The sequence below is a fragment of the Adiantum capillus-veneris genome, chromosome 5 (assembly GCF_014529385.1).
Source record: "Adiantum capillus-veneris isolate H3 chromosome 5, ASM1452938v2, whole genome shotgun sequence".
Classification (NCBI taxonomy): Eukaryota; Viridiplantae; Streptophyta; class Polypodiopsida; order Polypodiales; family Pteridaceae; genus Adiantum; species Adiantum capillus-veneris.
In genome coordinates, this window is record NC_140935.1 from 66,098,717 (window position 1) to 66,115,686 (window position 16,970).

At 45.9% G+C, this 16,970-nt stretch overlaps 1 protein-coding gene across 1 annotated transcript in view; it reads left to right on the forward strand.

Moving 5' to 3' along the window:
• The first annotated feature begins 395 nt into the window (after window positions 1-395).
• LOC147457460 (Tetratricopeptide repeat (TPR)-like superfamily protein) overlaps window positions 396-16,970 on the forward strand; it is a 170,472-nt gene continuing 153,897 nt past the window's right edge. Inside the window, exon 1 of the mRNA XM_086512342.1 lies at window positions 396-637. Within this exon, the coding sequence (XP_086368468.1) occupies window positions 470-637 (168 nt within the window). The 5' untranslated portion in view covers window positions 396-469. The remainder of the gene's footprint in view (window positions 638-16,970) is intronic.

Below are 16,970 nucleotides of genomic sequence, written 5' to 3' on the forward strand. Positions count from 1 at the left end.
CAAGTTCACATTTGAGATCAATGGTCGTGATCTTCACTGACACGCGAAGTCGATTTTCAGCCATAAATTCCCTCTAAAAATGAGGTGTCATTTAGTGACAAAGTCGCCCCCCCGCTCCCCGCCGCCGCCCCCCCCCCCCCCCCCCCCCCCCCCCCCCCCCAAAAAAAAAAAAACAAACACTATCTGCCACGAGGTGTTGCATGCCGCAAGGCGGTGGGATCGATGACAAAGGTTGAAGCACACGAACCTCGGGGCAGGTAAAAAAAAAAGTCAAACGACCAGCAAAAACAAAACCAACTCCTCAACGATGAAAGCCTGGTGAGATAACCACGTGGGCATATGTACACTATATGAGTTCACAAGAGTGTTTAATCCCTCCCCTCCCCCCCCCCAGCCAGACCCAAAATTTTGACAACAGTTAAACCCTGCGAGTCTACTAGCAACCCTAGCACGTCCATTCCAGAGAGCAATGAGTGCCAGAGGCAGCAACGCGAGCATGGGCGCTAGGAACAGCAACTTGGTGGCGGAGCGGCGCCTGAGGCCGCTCTGGGACGCCATTGATTCAGGTCAGTTCAAGCAAGCTCTCAAGCTCGTGAATTCTCGGCTCACCAAAGACCCCGACTCCGTCTACCTCATTGTAAGCTCCTCAATTTTTTTTTTACTGTTGTGTCCAATTGTGCCTTGTCTCTCGTCCATTAAATGATCAGTGACATAAAATCATTGTTTTGCAGATTGTACTTTGATTGAGAGAGAGAGAGAGAGAGAGAGAGAGAGAGAGAGAGAGAGAGAGAGATCCTCAAAGGTCAAATATGACCCATGGGACCGAAAAACATACATGGCTTTACTAGAAGAGTCCATGAAGAATCATACTAATGTGGATACAACTACAAAATTATGATATATGTCACTTAGGGAAGGGAGAAGAGGAAGTTGGCTTGGTATTTATTGGAGCCCGAAATTCCTCAATGATGGGCTTGCTGCCTCGATAGACGGCCCGCTTTTCGGCTGCTTGTGCTTCTTGAACCTTTTGAAGTTCTTGCTTCTTGACTTTGAGTTGGGCGGGGGTCAAGGCTTCGCTTATCCATACTTTAGTGCCCCTGAGAAGTCGTACTCGTTGTAGAAGTGATATGCGCACCTCTTTAGTTTTGAAGACCAAGATGCCTTGATTGGTGTGGTTGTCATGGTGAACCTTCTCAATTGTGTCGAGGTCGATTGGATGAACGGCTTGATTGAGCTTGACTAGTGTCGAGGTGAAGTCATCGTTCTCTCCCCACCAAGTAGAAGGCAAGCCGTCGATGCGGACGGAGAGTGTCAATTTTTCCCGTTGGTGAGGGCCAATTCTTCTCGTCTACGTTCTTGCATGCATTCTTCTACTTGGAAAGAGACTGCGACGGTTGCTTGGTGAAGGGTGAGTTTGACTTCTTTTGCCTTGGCGAGGGCCTGTTCATTGTCGGCTTGCTTTTGAGATTCCGAGGAGGAGAGACGCCTCTCAAGGGCTTCGAGACGTGCCTTGAGCTCTGCGCTCTCGTTCTTGAGCTCTCAAATTTGAGCTTGAAGACGATCCATCGGATCCACCCGTGGAGTGGGCACAAAAAGATGCGTTCGATTGATTGGGAGAGAGACCCGCCGCATTGCATTGTCGCTTGAAGAAACCCTCTTCACAAATTGTAGGTTTGAGTAGGCCGAATTCAAGTCTCTCCCTTCTCCGTGGGAAGAGACTTCTGCTAGCTTTTTGTATGAGCAGGGTGTTATTTTGCAATGTGAGTTGCAAGGCAGGGTTGGATTTGATGATTGGAGCCGATGTTTTGAGCAGTGATGGAGGTAGGGGTTGGAGTTGAGTAGCGATGAAGCTGGGGGATTGGAGGCAAGGTCGGGTGTGGGTTGGAAGGAGACAGGGAAGGGGCGAAGTTGTGGGTCTGAGCGAATACATTTGACATGCAAGTCCTTCTCCTTTTCAACCATCATCTTCCAATTTCGAATGAAACTGAAAGCCTTCGATTTGGGCTTTAAGAACGAAGCCCAAGTGTACCTGTTGCAATCATCAACAAGCACAAGCAAAAAGTGTGAGCTAGAAAATGAAGGGAGTGCTCATTGGGCCACATAGATCAATGTGAACCAATGCGATTGGTGTCGAAGCTTTGTTGGATGCCTGCTTCGGAAAGGCAACCTTGTGTTGCTTGCCCATTTGGCAAGCCTCGCATACGCATGATGAGGAGCGTATCGTTGGTAAACTGTAACAAACTTGGACATTTTAAGTCAAGATTCTGCTGCGACACAACAGAGGTTCACTTCAAAACATTTCTCAAGACGGAGTTTCGTGCCTAGAGATACTGGCCCCAAAGACTTGCGCCCCTTTCGGTACTTTTTTTTGCATTAATTTGGGTTCAAAGTTAAAGAGAGTGGGAGGGTTCTCACTCTCAGACTTTGCGTCCAGATGCTTTGAGAAGTTAGGCCCTGCCCACTTATTTATTGGTTACAAGGGATGCCCAAAAGCAGAGACTCAAAATCAAAAGCCCTTAGGCTACTTAAAAGAAAGCAATTGGTTCAAAAGCTGCCAAAATCAACCTACGTAAAATCAGCCAGCTGCTTTTCCGTACGCTCTGCCACGTCAATAGCTCAACGCAAAAAGCAAGATTTTCGTACAGCAGTCAGCGTGAAAAGCGAAAATCCGTACGATACCAAGGTGGAAAGGTACGTAAGGTACGGTACGTATTCGGTACGTCTTCTACGGAGTAATGAATGGATTGAGTTGTTAGGTACGTAAAATTCGTATGGTTTTTTTTTTGAAAGCCAAAAACCTACAAGACAGTCCGTACTTTATAGTATATTTATAAGTATTAACAAATTACAAAGAACTTCATAGTGATCTTGATTTACACATTGCATGATTGCACACTATGCGACAGACGAGACTCGAAAAGTTTAAAGTACTGGCATGACATACTTCATAAACGGTAAATCATAATCTCGATTCTCATAAAAAAACCAAAATGATAGAATTCATCAAACAAAACGAACATCCAATGATGATTGATCCACAATAAACAAAGGTGGAACAAAGCACGAGTCCTGACTGAATAAAACAGTGAACTAGGAAGCATGCTATGATGCTAGCAGCCGCAAAGTACATACTACATAGTACATGGTAATCAAGATACTCAAACATCCCTATCGCACTCTGAAGATGAGGAGGCCATGTCTCCTTCTGTCAAGACATTGCCCTCCTCATCAAACTTTGGCTCAACAATGGTTGGATCTCCTGAAGCACCTACCTCTAGTAGCTCAAATGGGTCATCCTCCCATTTAGCTAGAATGAGACGCACTGCCTCATTCGCTCGACCACGACTATTGCGCACAGGCAGCTTGCCTGTGCGAATGCTCTCCCGTCGTGCTCTCTCTGGATCTGCAACCTCTTGGTGAAGAGGGATGGCCAGGGCTCGTGCTCGTGATCTAGTGACCTGCCGATCCACGCTCTCGAGCTCTCTATGAAGCTCTCGAAGAATCTCCTCCTGCTCATCTCTAATCCGACAATCTATCTCCTGTGCAGTAGGGTCTGGAACCATCTTCACTTGGGTCGGATCTACCTGCTCAAAAGTTTAAGTAGCCAAGTATTAGTTTTTAACATCGAGTCTCTCATAACCAAGACTCATGTAGCAACGATTTGTCACAAGACGGGCACCACGTGCCAATAGAAAAGAACAAACTGAACAAATTTTTAGCACTTAAATAAATACAGAACTGAGAGAGAGAGAGAGACGACACGCAACACGGAGTGGCGGAATTCCACCCCAGAGAGTATTGGCCCCAAACCTTGGCGCCCCTTTCGGTATTTCTTTATATTGCATCAACACAGTACAAGCTGGTACTCCAGACTCTGCACCTTCGCCAGGAAGCATGCCAGAGAATAAGCCCTAATCTCATATTTAAAGGCCCTTGGCCAGAAAAGTAGTTACAGTGAAAAGCCTTCAAAACTCAAAAGCTTCTGGTCCAAAAAGCAATGCCAAAAGCTGCCAACGTAATTTACGGAAATCCGTACAGCCTGCCACGTCATCATGCCATCGCAATTTCAAAAATGTCGTACAATTGCCACGTCATCAGCTTTGTGTGAGTGTGTGTGTGAGCCCTGCTTTATTTCCTGCTGCTCTGCCTCTTCACTTAGGGTTTAGGCCCCCTTGGCCCACATCTACAAGTTGACTCCTTCTTCAAGGCTTTGACACGTCATCAGTTTGTGTCATGATCTATTATTAAGGTTTACCTGCTTGAGTGACCCCAAAGCATGAAAACTATGCACGAGCTTCATGTCCGCTCGATAGTAGACCAACTTCTCCAATTGCATAGTGCTCAAGCGGTTTCGAATCTTCGTGTGTATGAAAGAGTAGGTGCTCCAATTGCGCTCACAAGCACCAATTGAGCAATCCTATAGACATATGTCATATGACATACACACAAGATTAAGGAATAAAGGAGAACCACGAAGACACCCGAGCGTAGTACTCACTGCTTGGTTTATGCGAGAAATCAGAATACCTGTGAGAGAATTTGTAGTGCAAGATTGCACAAATTTGGAAGCCCTGCTCTTTCATAGTTTTGCCACCAAGTGAGGGGAAGCTTGGTAGCTTCCTGCCTCAAAGACACTCCTCAAGAAAGACGGTCCCAGATTGTTCATGTAGCTGCTCATCTCGTTGTCAAGGTCTAGTTGCTCATCCTCAGTGAACAATGCGTCTAGGTACTCCGATCGCAAGTTGAGCTGTCACAAGACGGGCACCACGTGTCAATAGAAAAGAACAAACTGAACAGACTTTTAGCACTTCAATAACAACTGAACTGAAAGAGAGAGAGAGAGAGACGACCCGCGACACAGAGTGGCGGAATTCCACCCCAGAGTGTTGCTAAATTGGCTTTATCTTACAGAAAAATAATTCTAAATGAATTATCAGAAAAATAATTCTAAATGAATTATTGGATTTATAAGTGAGAGGGTTTTCTCGCTTGGAACACCAAGGAAAAATAATTCTAAATGAATTATTGGAATTTTAAGTGAGAGGGCTTTTCTCATTGGAGACATCCGAGTACAGAGTATTCCTAGTGCGTCATTCAAAGTAATGACGGGAGCACTGAGAACGGGAATATCTGTAAGGCCACCAGGAACGGGTACTTCTGATGCGTCACATCGGATGGGTGACAGGGAGCATCGGAAAGAAGTATCCGACCATCCGGGAACGGACATCTCTGATGCGTCATAGGATGGGTGACATAGAGCATCGTGAAGGAGATTGTACCGTAAGTTCGGTAGGAAAGGACTAGGTGATGGGTATTCTTAGTCGGGAGGAAATTCCGAACTGTGTTGGAATTGTGCACAAGGAAAAACAAGCACTTGAATGAAGATGGGTTCAGAGGAAACTTAGAGGAAAAACAGATGCTTTCTGAGAAAGCGGGATTGCTTTTCGGGAAAGCAGATGCTTTCCCGCGCGGAAGTCTATGTCTGCATTGCAACTGTGCATGTGATTGCATCCAGGGACGCCTGGGAAGTGCTGTGAAAGCATTGTTTTTAATTTATAAGGTTTTATTGAGTTTTTGGGCAGGTTCAGACTATTTTTAAAATACGCTGGCCGCCCACTTAATAAGTGGGCAGCCATCTGATAAATAAGGCAACAGATCAGCCAGTGTTTTCTCTCTCTCTTTTTCTGGCAGAACAGCGAAAAAAAAAAAAAACGGACGCGATCTCTACGCGAGCTGCTGTTCGTGCCCGTCGCTAGGAGCTATAAAAGCATCACATGCCCTCACTCAGAGGGGAAGACCAATCTTTGCAAGGAGGAGATGCTGCTGCAGATTTCAGCCGTGAAGAAGACGTTGCCGGTGATGCCCATGGCTGCCCCAAGTGTACCAGATGTCGCCAAGACCCCGTGCGCGAGTTCCCTCGCGAAGAAGTGCCTACGGAGCGTGTTTCCATCGCGAGAAGTTGCTGTTTTTCTCTGTTTTCAGCCCATAAACGTCATATACGGGGCTGATTTACGAGAAGGAACCCGAGAACACACCTCTTTTGTGTGTAAGATTGGAAGAGAGGATTTTCTATGTAGAGATCTCTTCCGGGGAATTGTTTTTCGAGAACCAAGTTGCGTTTCGAGCATCGAGACTTTGAAGGTAACGATTTTCATGTTATGATCTCTGAGTATTTGATTGCAGGTGTACTTCCTCTTGGTGAGGGAGTAGGAGCAGAGGAAGGCATGAGCCTTTGCATGAGAAAAGCGCTCTGAGGAACTAGAGCCAGATCAGCCCAAGGGTTTCGCACCCAAGTTTGGGAAGCAGATCCACGGATCGAAGAGAGGTAGACTCTCGAGATGTAATCTAGAAGTTGAAATTCCCAAGGGAAGGACTTCGTGATCAGGAAAGCGGAGTTAATCTGCAGGAAGAGGACTCTGGAAACAGAGTTAAAAAAGAGTTGTAGGGATGTCATGCCCTGAGTTTGGAAGGTGAGATCCAGAGGCGAGAACCTTGGTTCTCAAGGATTTGGAATAAGGAACGGAAGTTCCTTGGAATAGGGTTTTGCCCTAGGAATTGGAAGCTAAGGCTTCCAGGAACCATCAAGTCTTATTCTAGAACGAACGTGGTAATACGTTCGGTTCAAGTGCTTGTATAGACTTCTCCTCAGTAATAAAGATACTATGACGGGGGGGGACCAACCCATCTTCTGGTCCCCAATACTGTGTCGATCTCCTCACTCTCTATCTCTCTCTCTATCTATTTCTCTCTATATCCTCTGGCTTCAATATTAAGTGATAAATTTTATTTATCCGAGTATATTTTATATTGTTATGCACTCCCGTTTGTGACAGTGGTATCAGAGCATGGTCTCCTCTCTTTCTCTGTAAAGGAGGACGACTCTGGGAAGATACGGGAAGAAGCCATGACAAGCCAAGAGAGAAGTAAGCAGGCGGAAACCTAAGTCTTGCAGGAAAAGCTCGTAGAGTTGGAATTTTTTTTCCTCTCTGCAAGAAGGCGACACAAGACTTGGGATTCTCTGAGAAGGCGACAAGAGCATGATGCTCAAGAACCTAGAGAATCTGAGGAGCGGAATGCTCAAGATACTTCAGAACCCAGAAGATATCCATGAACATCAATCCAGAACCATAGCTAAGAAATCCCGTCATTTCGGGAAGGATATGAAGAAGGTCTCTAGACCTAGGAACACTCCAGTCAGGTTTGATACTTTGGACGGAAGGGAAGATGTCTTGAAAGCTACTGCTTTTATTCGACAGTTTGAAGTTGTCTTTGCAAACAACAATTTCTGAGAAGTGTCGAAGGTGAGGCATGTGACCAAACCATAGTTACAGGGGACGGGGGGGACGGGCCCTAGGGCCGGGGGAGGGCCGTAACCAGGCCGGGAACGGAAGGGAACGCCGGGGGACGGATGGAAATCGGGCCGGACGGGCGGGTCGCAGGGGGGACGGCAGGGGACGGATCGGGGTCGGACGGACCGGCAGGGGTCGGCCGGGGTCGGACGGAACAAATTCAAATTTTTGCCCGTTTTTGACCGTTTGCAACGGATCTGTGCAGCCCCAACTGCCATATTTTTAGAGCCTTGGCCCTTGGTAGGCTATAAAAGGCTCCCTTGGGCCTCTTAATACTCATACTACATAGTCTCAATGCTCATTCCATTTCCCTCAAGCTCAAGGCTCAAGCTACTCAAGTCTCAATCATCAATGCTTTCCTCTCTACTCAATGCTCATTGCTCAAGCTTGAAGCATGACCATTGACTACTCTACACTCTAGTCTCCACTCTCAAGTCTCTCCCTCTGCTACCCACTTTGAAGTTTGAACTTTGAAGCTCTCCTCTCCCTCTTCTACCCACTTTGAAGCTCTCCTTTACTCTCTCTCCACACAAGCTCTCCTCTAACTCTTCTAACTTCTAAGCTCTACTCTCTCGAGTCTCTCCACCATCATGTCATCTCAAGCCAACTCCAATTCTCAAACCGCTTCTTCTCGAAGGAGGCCCGCTGTGCAAACGTGGTCGTGGTGGGATGAAGTCGACTTTAGCTTGCGTGGCAAAGGTGGCGGTGCAAGACCATGGACGTGCAAGCTATGTCCATACAAGAGATCGGGTGGTTCAAACAAAGTGCGAGCCCATCTTCTTCATGAACCCAGTCACGAGGTGAAGTTTTGCCCTCATGTAGCTCCCGAGAAGAGGTTGGATCTTCTTGAGAAGCTCACGGTGTATGAGGTTGCGGAAGCGGCCAAGAGGGGCCGTTTTGTTGCCGTTGATCCCTCCGCCACGGCGACACCGCGAGAGCAAAGGAAAGCCAACCTTGACGACATCTCTCAAACCTTCAAGAGCCATGGATCTACACCGTCCTCTTCCGTTCCTCATCGCCAAACCACTCTCAACGAAAATTGGAATCCTAAATTGAAGGAAGAGGTGGATAGGTCGGTTGCCCGATTCTTCTTCCACGACCACATTGCCTTCCATGCTTCGCGGTGAGTTTCCCTTGGCATATGCACATTGCAATCTTCCATTTTGTATTCATAATGGGTTATAACTTTTCGACTCTCGACTCCCCATACTAACACAACATGCTCTATTTTGTGTGGATAGGTCTCAATACTTTCGAACCATGGTTACGAAAATAGGGGAATATGGCTCCTCTTATGTGCCACCTTCATCGAAGAGGCTTTGCACCACCCTCCTTGACAAAGAGAAGCTTGCCGTGGAGCAAGCGGCCTAAGCAACAAAGGATTTGTGGGAGACCAATGGCGTCTCTCTTCTTGTAGATGGATGGAGTGACACCTGCAAGCGGTCCATCCACGGGGTGGTGGCCTATTGTCGGGGGGAGATGTACTTTGTGGAGTCACATGATGCATCCGATAGTGGCAAGGCCGCCGAGATGCTTGCTGCGGAGTGGACAAGCACCATAGAGATCACCGGCCCGGAGAATGTCCTTTGTATGGTTGCAGATGGAGAGGTGTTAAATAGGGCAGCCGGAGCTATCATTGAGGGCATGTATCCCAGCATCCATGTCACATTTTGCATGGCGCATTGCCTCAATAACCTCCTCAAGGACATAGGGAACTTGTCATGGATTTCACCCACCATTGGTGACGCTGTGAGCAAGATGGAAACACATAGAACGCCTCTATAACAACCCGACACACACTCTTGGGAATATACACACACACTATGGGGCACCACTCGGCTTACACAACACACCTGGCCGAGACAAGGAACACACCTCTGGAGTGAGAGGAGAGAGACTATCCACTTGCCCACTCCACACGGACACACACACACACACACACCCAAAAAACTCAGCTCAAAAGAGGATAATTTCTGATGTTTAGATACAATTGAGCTTGGGCCAACACCAATGGGGCAAATAGCTCACACAATATGGGTAAAATAAGCCAGATACAATCACAAACTAGAGCAGAAACTTCGCTCATAGGAGAAACTTACACAGAAAAACAGCAGGAAAAGAGTGAGGAATTTGGCAAAATGGACAGCACCATCGCGTCCGGAACGGCCCAAAGCCCCAGTCTACAATGTCAAAGTACTCAAATCCGATCTCGGATGAGCAGTTTACGGCCAAAACAAGCTCCAAAATGAGCAAAAACACACCTGCGGCTGTTCCTCCTCTCTTCTCCACGTTTTTTCTGGTCTTTTCTCTGTTTTTTCAGTTCCCACACTTAGCTTTATTAGTTGGGCACCCTTGGCCTTTTAGATGACCTCAAACGGACCCCGAACAGGCCAAAAACTGACCTCGTAGTGCATAGTTGTCACCTTTTTGCATCATCCGCACACCTGGCACTCAGTTTTTCCCAATAATGCATCCCGCCATCACGTGAAGTGGCCCCAAAGTATGGTCCTCATGATGACTTTTCTGCATAAGTATCACAAGAAAACACCCACGTCGTGTCCATTCTTATCCACGTGCAACTATTGACCCCATTCGGCCTCCTGACGCCACTAGATGCCATCTGACGCACCTGCTTACCTCATGTCGTCGGCCCGCAGATAGCTTCCTCGAGAAGTTTTACGCACTACCAAGTCCTCATTATTGTAGAAAAAACACACTAGTACTGGTAACGATGAAAATCGATGCACTATGTACATGATGTCCTACCTGTACACATGTGGGCCCCACGTAACCACCTGGCTCTGGAAAATGGACAATTCTTTATTTGATGCACCATGCATGTGTATGTACATATGCGCAATTCCTTGCTCCAAAAAACTCCTGACATAATTTGCCCACCCCCTAGCCTGCTAGAGCATTCATGCTCAGCAGCAGTACTAGTAGATGCTCATTCCACCTGGATCAAAAGGCCAAAGGCATATTGTCTGATTCACAAGAAGCATCATAACACCACACATATATTTGTCACCAATCAACCAAAATGCACCTAAGGCATATCCAACTAACACATCCGCCCTGTCTGGAGTGCCAAAAGCATAAATATTGCATGCCACATTCAACCCAACAGATAGAGACAACTCAAGTGACTCATCACCTGTCATCTTGGCTTCACCAGCCATAGCAACAACTTGCAAATCATGCACCCAAGTAGCTAAAAGCATTGTGTGAAGGTAGAGTTGTTGATATCCAAAGCAAAAAAGTATCCCCGCAGCACACATATCCCTAGCATAGGCATCCACATAGCTGAGATTGGACGCATATATGCCAAACCCCTTCTCATCATTATAAGCATACTCATCATCACACATAACTTTATCCACATCATAATCATGGCTAGCACCACTATCCATAGCTTCTAGCATGGGTTCATCAGTCTCCAAGAATATAGATCCCTGCTCTAAACCTCAATCATGCTCATAAATCGGTTCAATCACTGCACATACATCAAAATATGGCTTCAAAACAGGCTCCACATCTAACAAATCCACAAAATGGCTCTCAAGCTTGCCCTGTTCCCTAATTTCCAAGGAACTAGTATCCAAAGATACGTGCTCATCATCAATAACCTCAACCTCACACTCACACCCAGAATCACAAGGTACACAAGTAGCCAATGCATCCTCTTCAAGACTTTTCAATCCTGTATCCAAAGCATTACTCACCTCTTTAGGCTCTTCCATAAACCTGTCAACCTGCAAGACCTCTTTACGCTTCACAATAGACCTTGGGAAGAAACGAGAAACATCATAGGATAGGCTACTTTTCACCTGCTTAGGCTTAACTTCATCTTCCATGTCAAATCCATCTTGCACATGCATACTTGTACTAATATCATGTTCCTCAAGACGCTTAAACTTCCATTCCTTGTGCTTTGCAATGCATACCGCATCTTCGAAAGACTCGGGCGTCTTCAACTTAACCTCGAATCGCAACCAATGTGACAAACCATCAACAAAAGAACTTTTCTTCAATGAACAAGGGGGGGTCTCATCCTTAAGAGCAACACACCAACGAGTCCATAAATCTGTAAAACCTTGTACATAGGCATCAACACCTTGACAAGAACCTTGCTTAAGAGCATTGAGCTCATTCCATACTGCATTTGCATCTTCAAAAACCTGGAAACGCTCTAAAAAAGCTTCTATAAACTTGTCAAGACTCAAACCATAAGAAGAAACCACTGCTTCTTTAGCTTCCAAATCCATGAACCAAACACGGGCCTAATCTTTCAAAAGCAATCCAAATAGCCTCAAAATCTTCTCCTCATCACACATATTGTTGCTTATGCATGCCACCTCGACTTGCTCCAGAAAGTCTTCCGTATCTTCACCACTTCTTCCATAAAATTCCGGATAAGAGAAAGCCATGGCTACCCAAGCTACTATGCTTTGAGAACCCCTTCGAACACACGTGCAAGAACCCAAGACTTTTGATTGACTCAATTCCCAGAAACTTCAATAGAGCTCAACTTCAGATAAGGACAAACACATGCACATCAAATGAGTTTTCATAGTTGATCATTGGAATTACAACAGGTAAAGGACATTCCAGTATCTCCCTTAATCTTCTTGGCCCGAACATAAAGACTATACGCTGCTGGAAAAAAATCTTCCTAGACACATGAACATTTATCTGGATTCTCTGAGTTAAATGAAAAGGAGTGAATTGAGGGCCATTTTGATCATCCATTAAAGTCAACCATGCAGCTCCCGAGAAAGCACACGTGTCTTATCCTCTGATTTTGCCAAAATTTCAGCAGCATAACAACATAAATGGCTCAAAAGACCAAAAAACCAACCATCACAACTCGAAAAAATTTTGGCAGAGTTTTCCCAGAAGTAGATCAATGTGAACCCAAAATATAGACCATATATGTATATGCATAAACTGTCAACAATAGAACCCGAGCATCAAATAGGAATCACTAGTACATAGCCTATGGCGAGGTCACGAAAAGGTGCTCCAGCTACCTGTATCACCGAAAGGATCTCCACATTTGAGAATCCCCCAGCTCAATAAAACCTCACGCTATCGACCCTCACACGAAGGCTAATGCAAATCGCATATAGTCAAGTCTCAGAAATGACTATCTTCCAGACCAAGTCTCAGAAATGGCTGGGACTGCCAAATAAAACCAAGTATGGCTCCACAAAGGCGTACAATAGCAGTTTCCACAAGTAACGTACAATCCAACAGACAATGCACTCAAACAGGAGCTAAATGATGCATACCCACAACAACTGCAAGTGACATCACTGCTAGTATATCACTGTACTCCAGCTACCTGTACCTGTGTGAATCACCTGTACCTGACACCTGTACCTGTCGCTGTAACCTGTAATCTGCAACCTGTACTCCCGAATCTCGAAGCTTGAAGCTCGAAGCAGAAGGTACTCGAAGAAGATCCTCCGTGGGGGCGCCAAAAGAATGTGAGCAGGATGGAAACACATAGAACGCCTCTATAACAACCCGACACACACTCTTGGGAATATACACACACACTATGGGGCACCACTCGGCTTACACAACACACCTGGCCGAGACAGGGAACACACCTCTGGAGTGAGAGGAGAGAGACTATCCACTTGCCCACTCCACACGGACACACACACACACACACACCCAAAAAACTCAGCTCAAAAGAGGATAATTTCTGATGTTTAGATACAATTGAGCTTGGGCCAACACCAATGGGGCAAATAGCTCACACAATATGGGTAAAATAAGCCAGATACAATCACAAACTAGAGCAGAAACTTCGCTCATAGGAGAAACTTACACAGAAAAACAGCAGGAAAAGAGTGAGGAATTTGGCAAAATGGACAGCACCATCGCGTCCGGAACGGCCCAAAGCCCCAGTCTACAATGTCAAAGTACTCAAATCCGATCTCGGATGAGCAGTTTACGGCCAAAACAAGCTCCAAAATGAGCAAAAACACACCTGCGGCTGTTCCTCCTCTCTTCTCCACGTTTTTTCTGGTCTTTTCTCTGTTTTTTCAGTTCCCACACTTAGCTTTATTAGTTGGGCACCCTTGGCCTTTTAGATGACCTCAAACGGACCCCGAACAGGCCAAAAACTGACCTCGTAGTGCATAGTTGTCACCTTTTTGCATCATCCGCACACCTGGCACTCAGTTTTTCCCAATAATGCATCCCGCCATCACGTGAAGTGGCCCCAAAGTATGGTCCTCATGATGACTTTTCTGCATAAGTATCACAAGAAAACACCCACGTCGTGTCCATTCTTATCCACGTGCAACTATTGACCCCATTCGGCCTCCTGACGCCACTAGATGCCATCTGACGCACCTGCTTACCTCATGTCGTCGGCCCGCAGATAGCTTCCTCGAGAAGTTTTACGCACTACCAAGTCCTCATTATTGTAGAAAAAACACACTAGTACTGGTAACGATGAAAATCGATGCACTATGTACATGATGTCCTACCTGTACACATGTGGGCCCCACGTAACCACCTGGCTCTGGAAAATGGGCAATTCTTTATTTGATACACCATGCATGTGTATGTACATATGCGCAATTCCTTGCTCCAAAAAACTCCTGACAACGCCTCTCGAATTGTCTCCTTTGTGCTCAACCATCAAAAAGTGCGCCATGAATTCTCAAAGAGGAGCCACTTGTCCTTGCTCAAATATTCAAAGACAAGATTTGCATTTAATTGGCTTATGCTAGGCCGCTTGTCTACATGTGGCGGAGCCTTAAGGGGCCTCTTTCTCAGTGATGAGTTCCAGGCCATGCCGAAGTCTACATCAGCAGTAGGATTGAAATGCCGAGAATGGGCCGACGACGCCGCTTGGTGGGACGAGGTGAAGACTCTTGACGCCATGGTCAAGCTTATTCTACACCTACTTCGAGTGGTGGATGGTTTGCAGCCATGCATTGGCAAAGTCTACAAAGCCATGGATCGGATGATAGAGGCACTTGAGAAGTGCTTGACCCTGTTCAGTATGCGGAGATTCATGGCTTGTGTGAGTCGAGGTGGAATGGATACTACTCTCCACTTCATGCGGCAGCTTATGTGCTTGACCCTGAGTTTCAAGGAAGGCGTCAAGAGACCGACAAGGAGGTGAGCAAAGGATGGCGGCTTGCATTGGAGCGCCTTGAGCCTAGCAGTGACATTAGGCGCAAGATTAGAGACGAGCTACTCAACTACAGGCAAAAGAAGGGCTCCTATGGATGTGTAGATGCACAGCTTGATCGCAACAAGATTGGCTCGGTTTTGTGGTGGGAGGACTATGGAGGAGATGGCCCACATTTGCAGCGCTTGGCTGTTCGTGTCCTTAGCCAAGCATGTACCACTAGTTGCTTGGAGCAACTATGGAGTGTGTACAACCACATTGCCTCTAAGAAGAGGAATCGCCTTGGGGTTCAGAGGGCCAATGATTTGGTGTTTGTGAGCGCTAACTTGCGCATGCTTGCCAAGAGCGTCACACACAAGGCAGATCCTTTCACTGAGTGGGAGATGGCACAAGAGAATCCATCTATGGCCGATACTCTTTTGGAGGAGCTAGAGGAGGATTTCGAGCCTCAATGCGAGCCTCCCGAGCCCTCATACGTCGTTGACGACCTCGACTACGACGACGATGTGGAGATTCAGCAGGCGAGCACTTCTTGAGTTTGATGATCATTGATCACTCGACTCTCGAGTCTAGACTCTTGAGTCTACGACTCTACCTACTACATAGCCCTTTGTACTTTTTGTTATCCTTGAGGCCTCAGGCTTGTCCTAAGTCCTTTAGGCTTTTTGACTCTTGAGCCCTTGTGGCATGCACTTCTCATTTTGTATCCATCGATCATCGATGTTTTATAATTTATTAGCACATTTCAGTTTACATGACTCGTGTTCTTTGGTCTATTTAGTGTCAATTTATGGTCAAAGTGATGCTCTATGTGTGTGGCATGTGTGTAGGTCAAAAAATGCCAAAAAAACTCTTTTTTTTTGCCGTTCCGAACCCCGTCCCCGTTTCCTGACTTTTGTTGTCCCGACCCCGTTCCCGACCTTGACCCGCCGTCCCATGTAACTATGGACCAAACACCTCAAGGGGATTGCAAGCCGTTGGTGGTATACCAAAGCTCTGCAAGCAACTTACAATAAGACTTGGATTTAATTCAAGGCTGAATTTTTCGACAATTTTTTTTATTTTTTTATTCCCTCTACGCTTTGAGGAGGGCATCCAAGAAGATTGGGATCGGTTTGCCCGATAGGAACACAAGCAAGTAGTGGTTTACTCCTGCCAAGGTAGCTCCACTCTTTATCCTCTTTGAGGAAGGAAAGATGAAGAATTCAACGAAGGACTTTTGTCCGAATTTGTAAACGCATCTGCAAGATACTTTGCAGTGGATGGTGGAGATAGCAATACAATCTGAAAGTGTACACCTCAGTGTACATAGAATCTAATTCCCACAGTGGGACGGGAACCATTGAACACAGAAACAATGAATTTTTGTTACCTCTCCTCGAAGGATACGTTGCTATCCGGAGAAAGTTTGGAGTAAGGGAATTCAATCTAACTCCCGAGTTTTTGAATAGAAGACCCTCAAACTTCAAGTGAGAGGGCAGGTCTGATTAAAGTTACATCTTTGAGGAAGTTACAAAGCGCGTTTTCTTTTTCGCACGAGGAATGCATAAGTCTAGCCAAGACTGATCACTCTTGAGTGCTTATGAGAGTAGGGTTGAGTCAGAACATTGTTTTATACGATGAACTACCCATAATTGATTTGGTATCAGGTAATTCTCGAACAGATTACCTGCTACTGCGGGTAGGAAAGTATGAAGGAACCATTCTGAGCTTTCAAGCAAAGAAAAGCTTTCATGAAGCTTGAGTACTCTTTAAGCCCACACCCCCTACCCGGTAAGGGAAGATATGGTAGTGCTTTTTGCACAAGTGAATGAACACTCTCTTTACGAGGGAAGGAATTAGCGACGACTACAGCCTGTGCTCGAGGAATCCAAGAATTATTTGATGAGCGGGTTTTGCTCTAAGATCGAGCCAAGGGATCGTCAAGTTGAGCGTCTTCACTCTTAAGGATCTTACGAAGGGAAGGAAATTTCCCAGGTTCACCGAAACTCTAACACAACTTAAGAATTATGTACACTTTTGAGTCCATGGATAACACACGAAGATGCAGACCTATGCCAGGAACTGGACGAGAGTTTGTTATACTCTCTTTAGCGCCTTTTTGCGCGCAAGGATATTCCGACACGAGAATCTCTATTTGAGATGTGTTCGGTAGAAGGAATTTGAGTTTCTCTACGAAGAAGAGGTTTTCTGATGATCGTTGATCATTGAGTACGCTATGTGCTTTTACCATTACAAAAGCAACTTTTGGTTGCGGTATATGTTTCTTCATGAGCAGGTCAAGTAGCATTTACACGGTGCTGCTGTAATAAATTCGAACTATTATGTTCGTAAGAATATAGCTCGCCAACCGTTTCAAAATGGTAAGAATTACATATGGGAGAACATCCCTGAGAATCAAAGAAGGTTCGCTCTATTGTGAACCAAGTTTGAACGTACGCTCAGAAAATGCTATGGCTAGA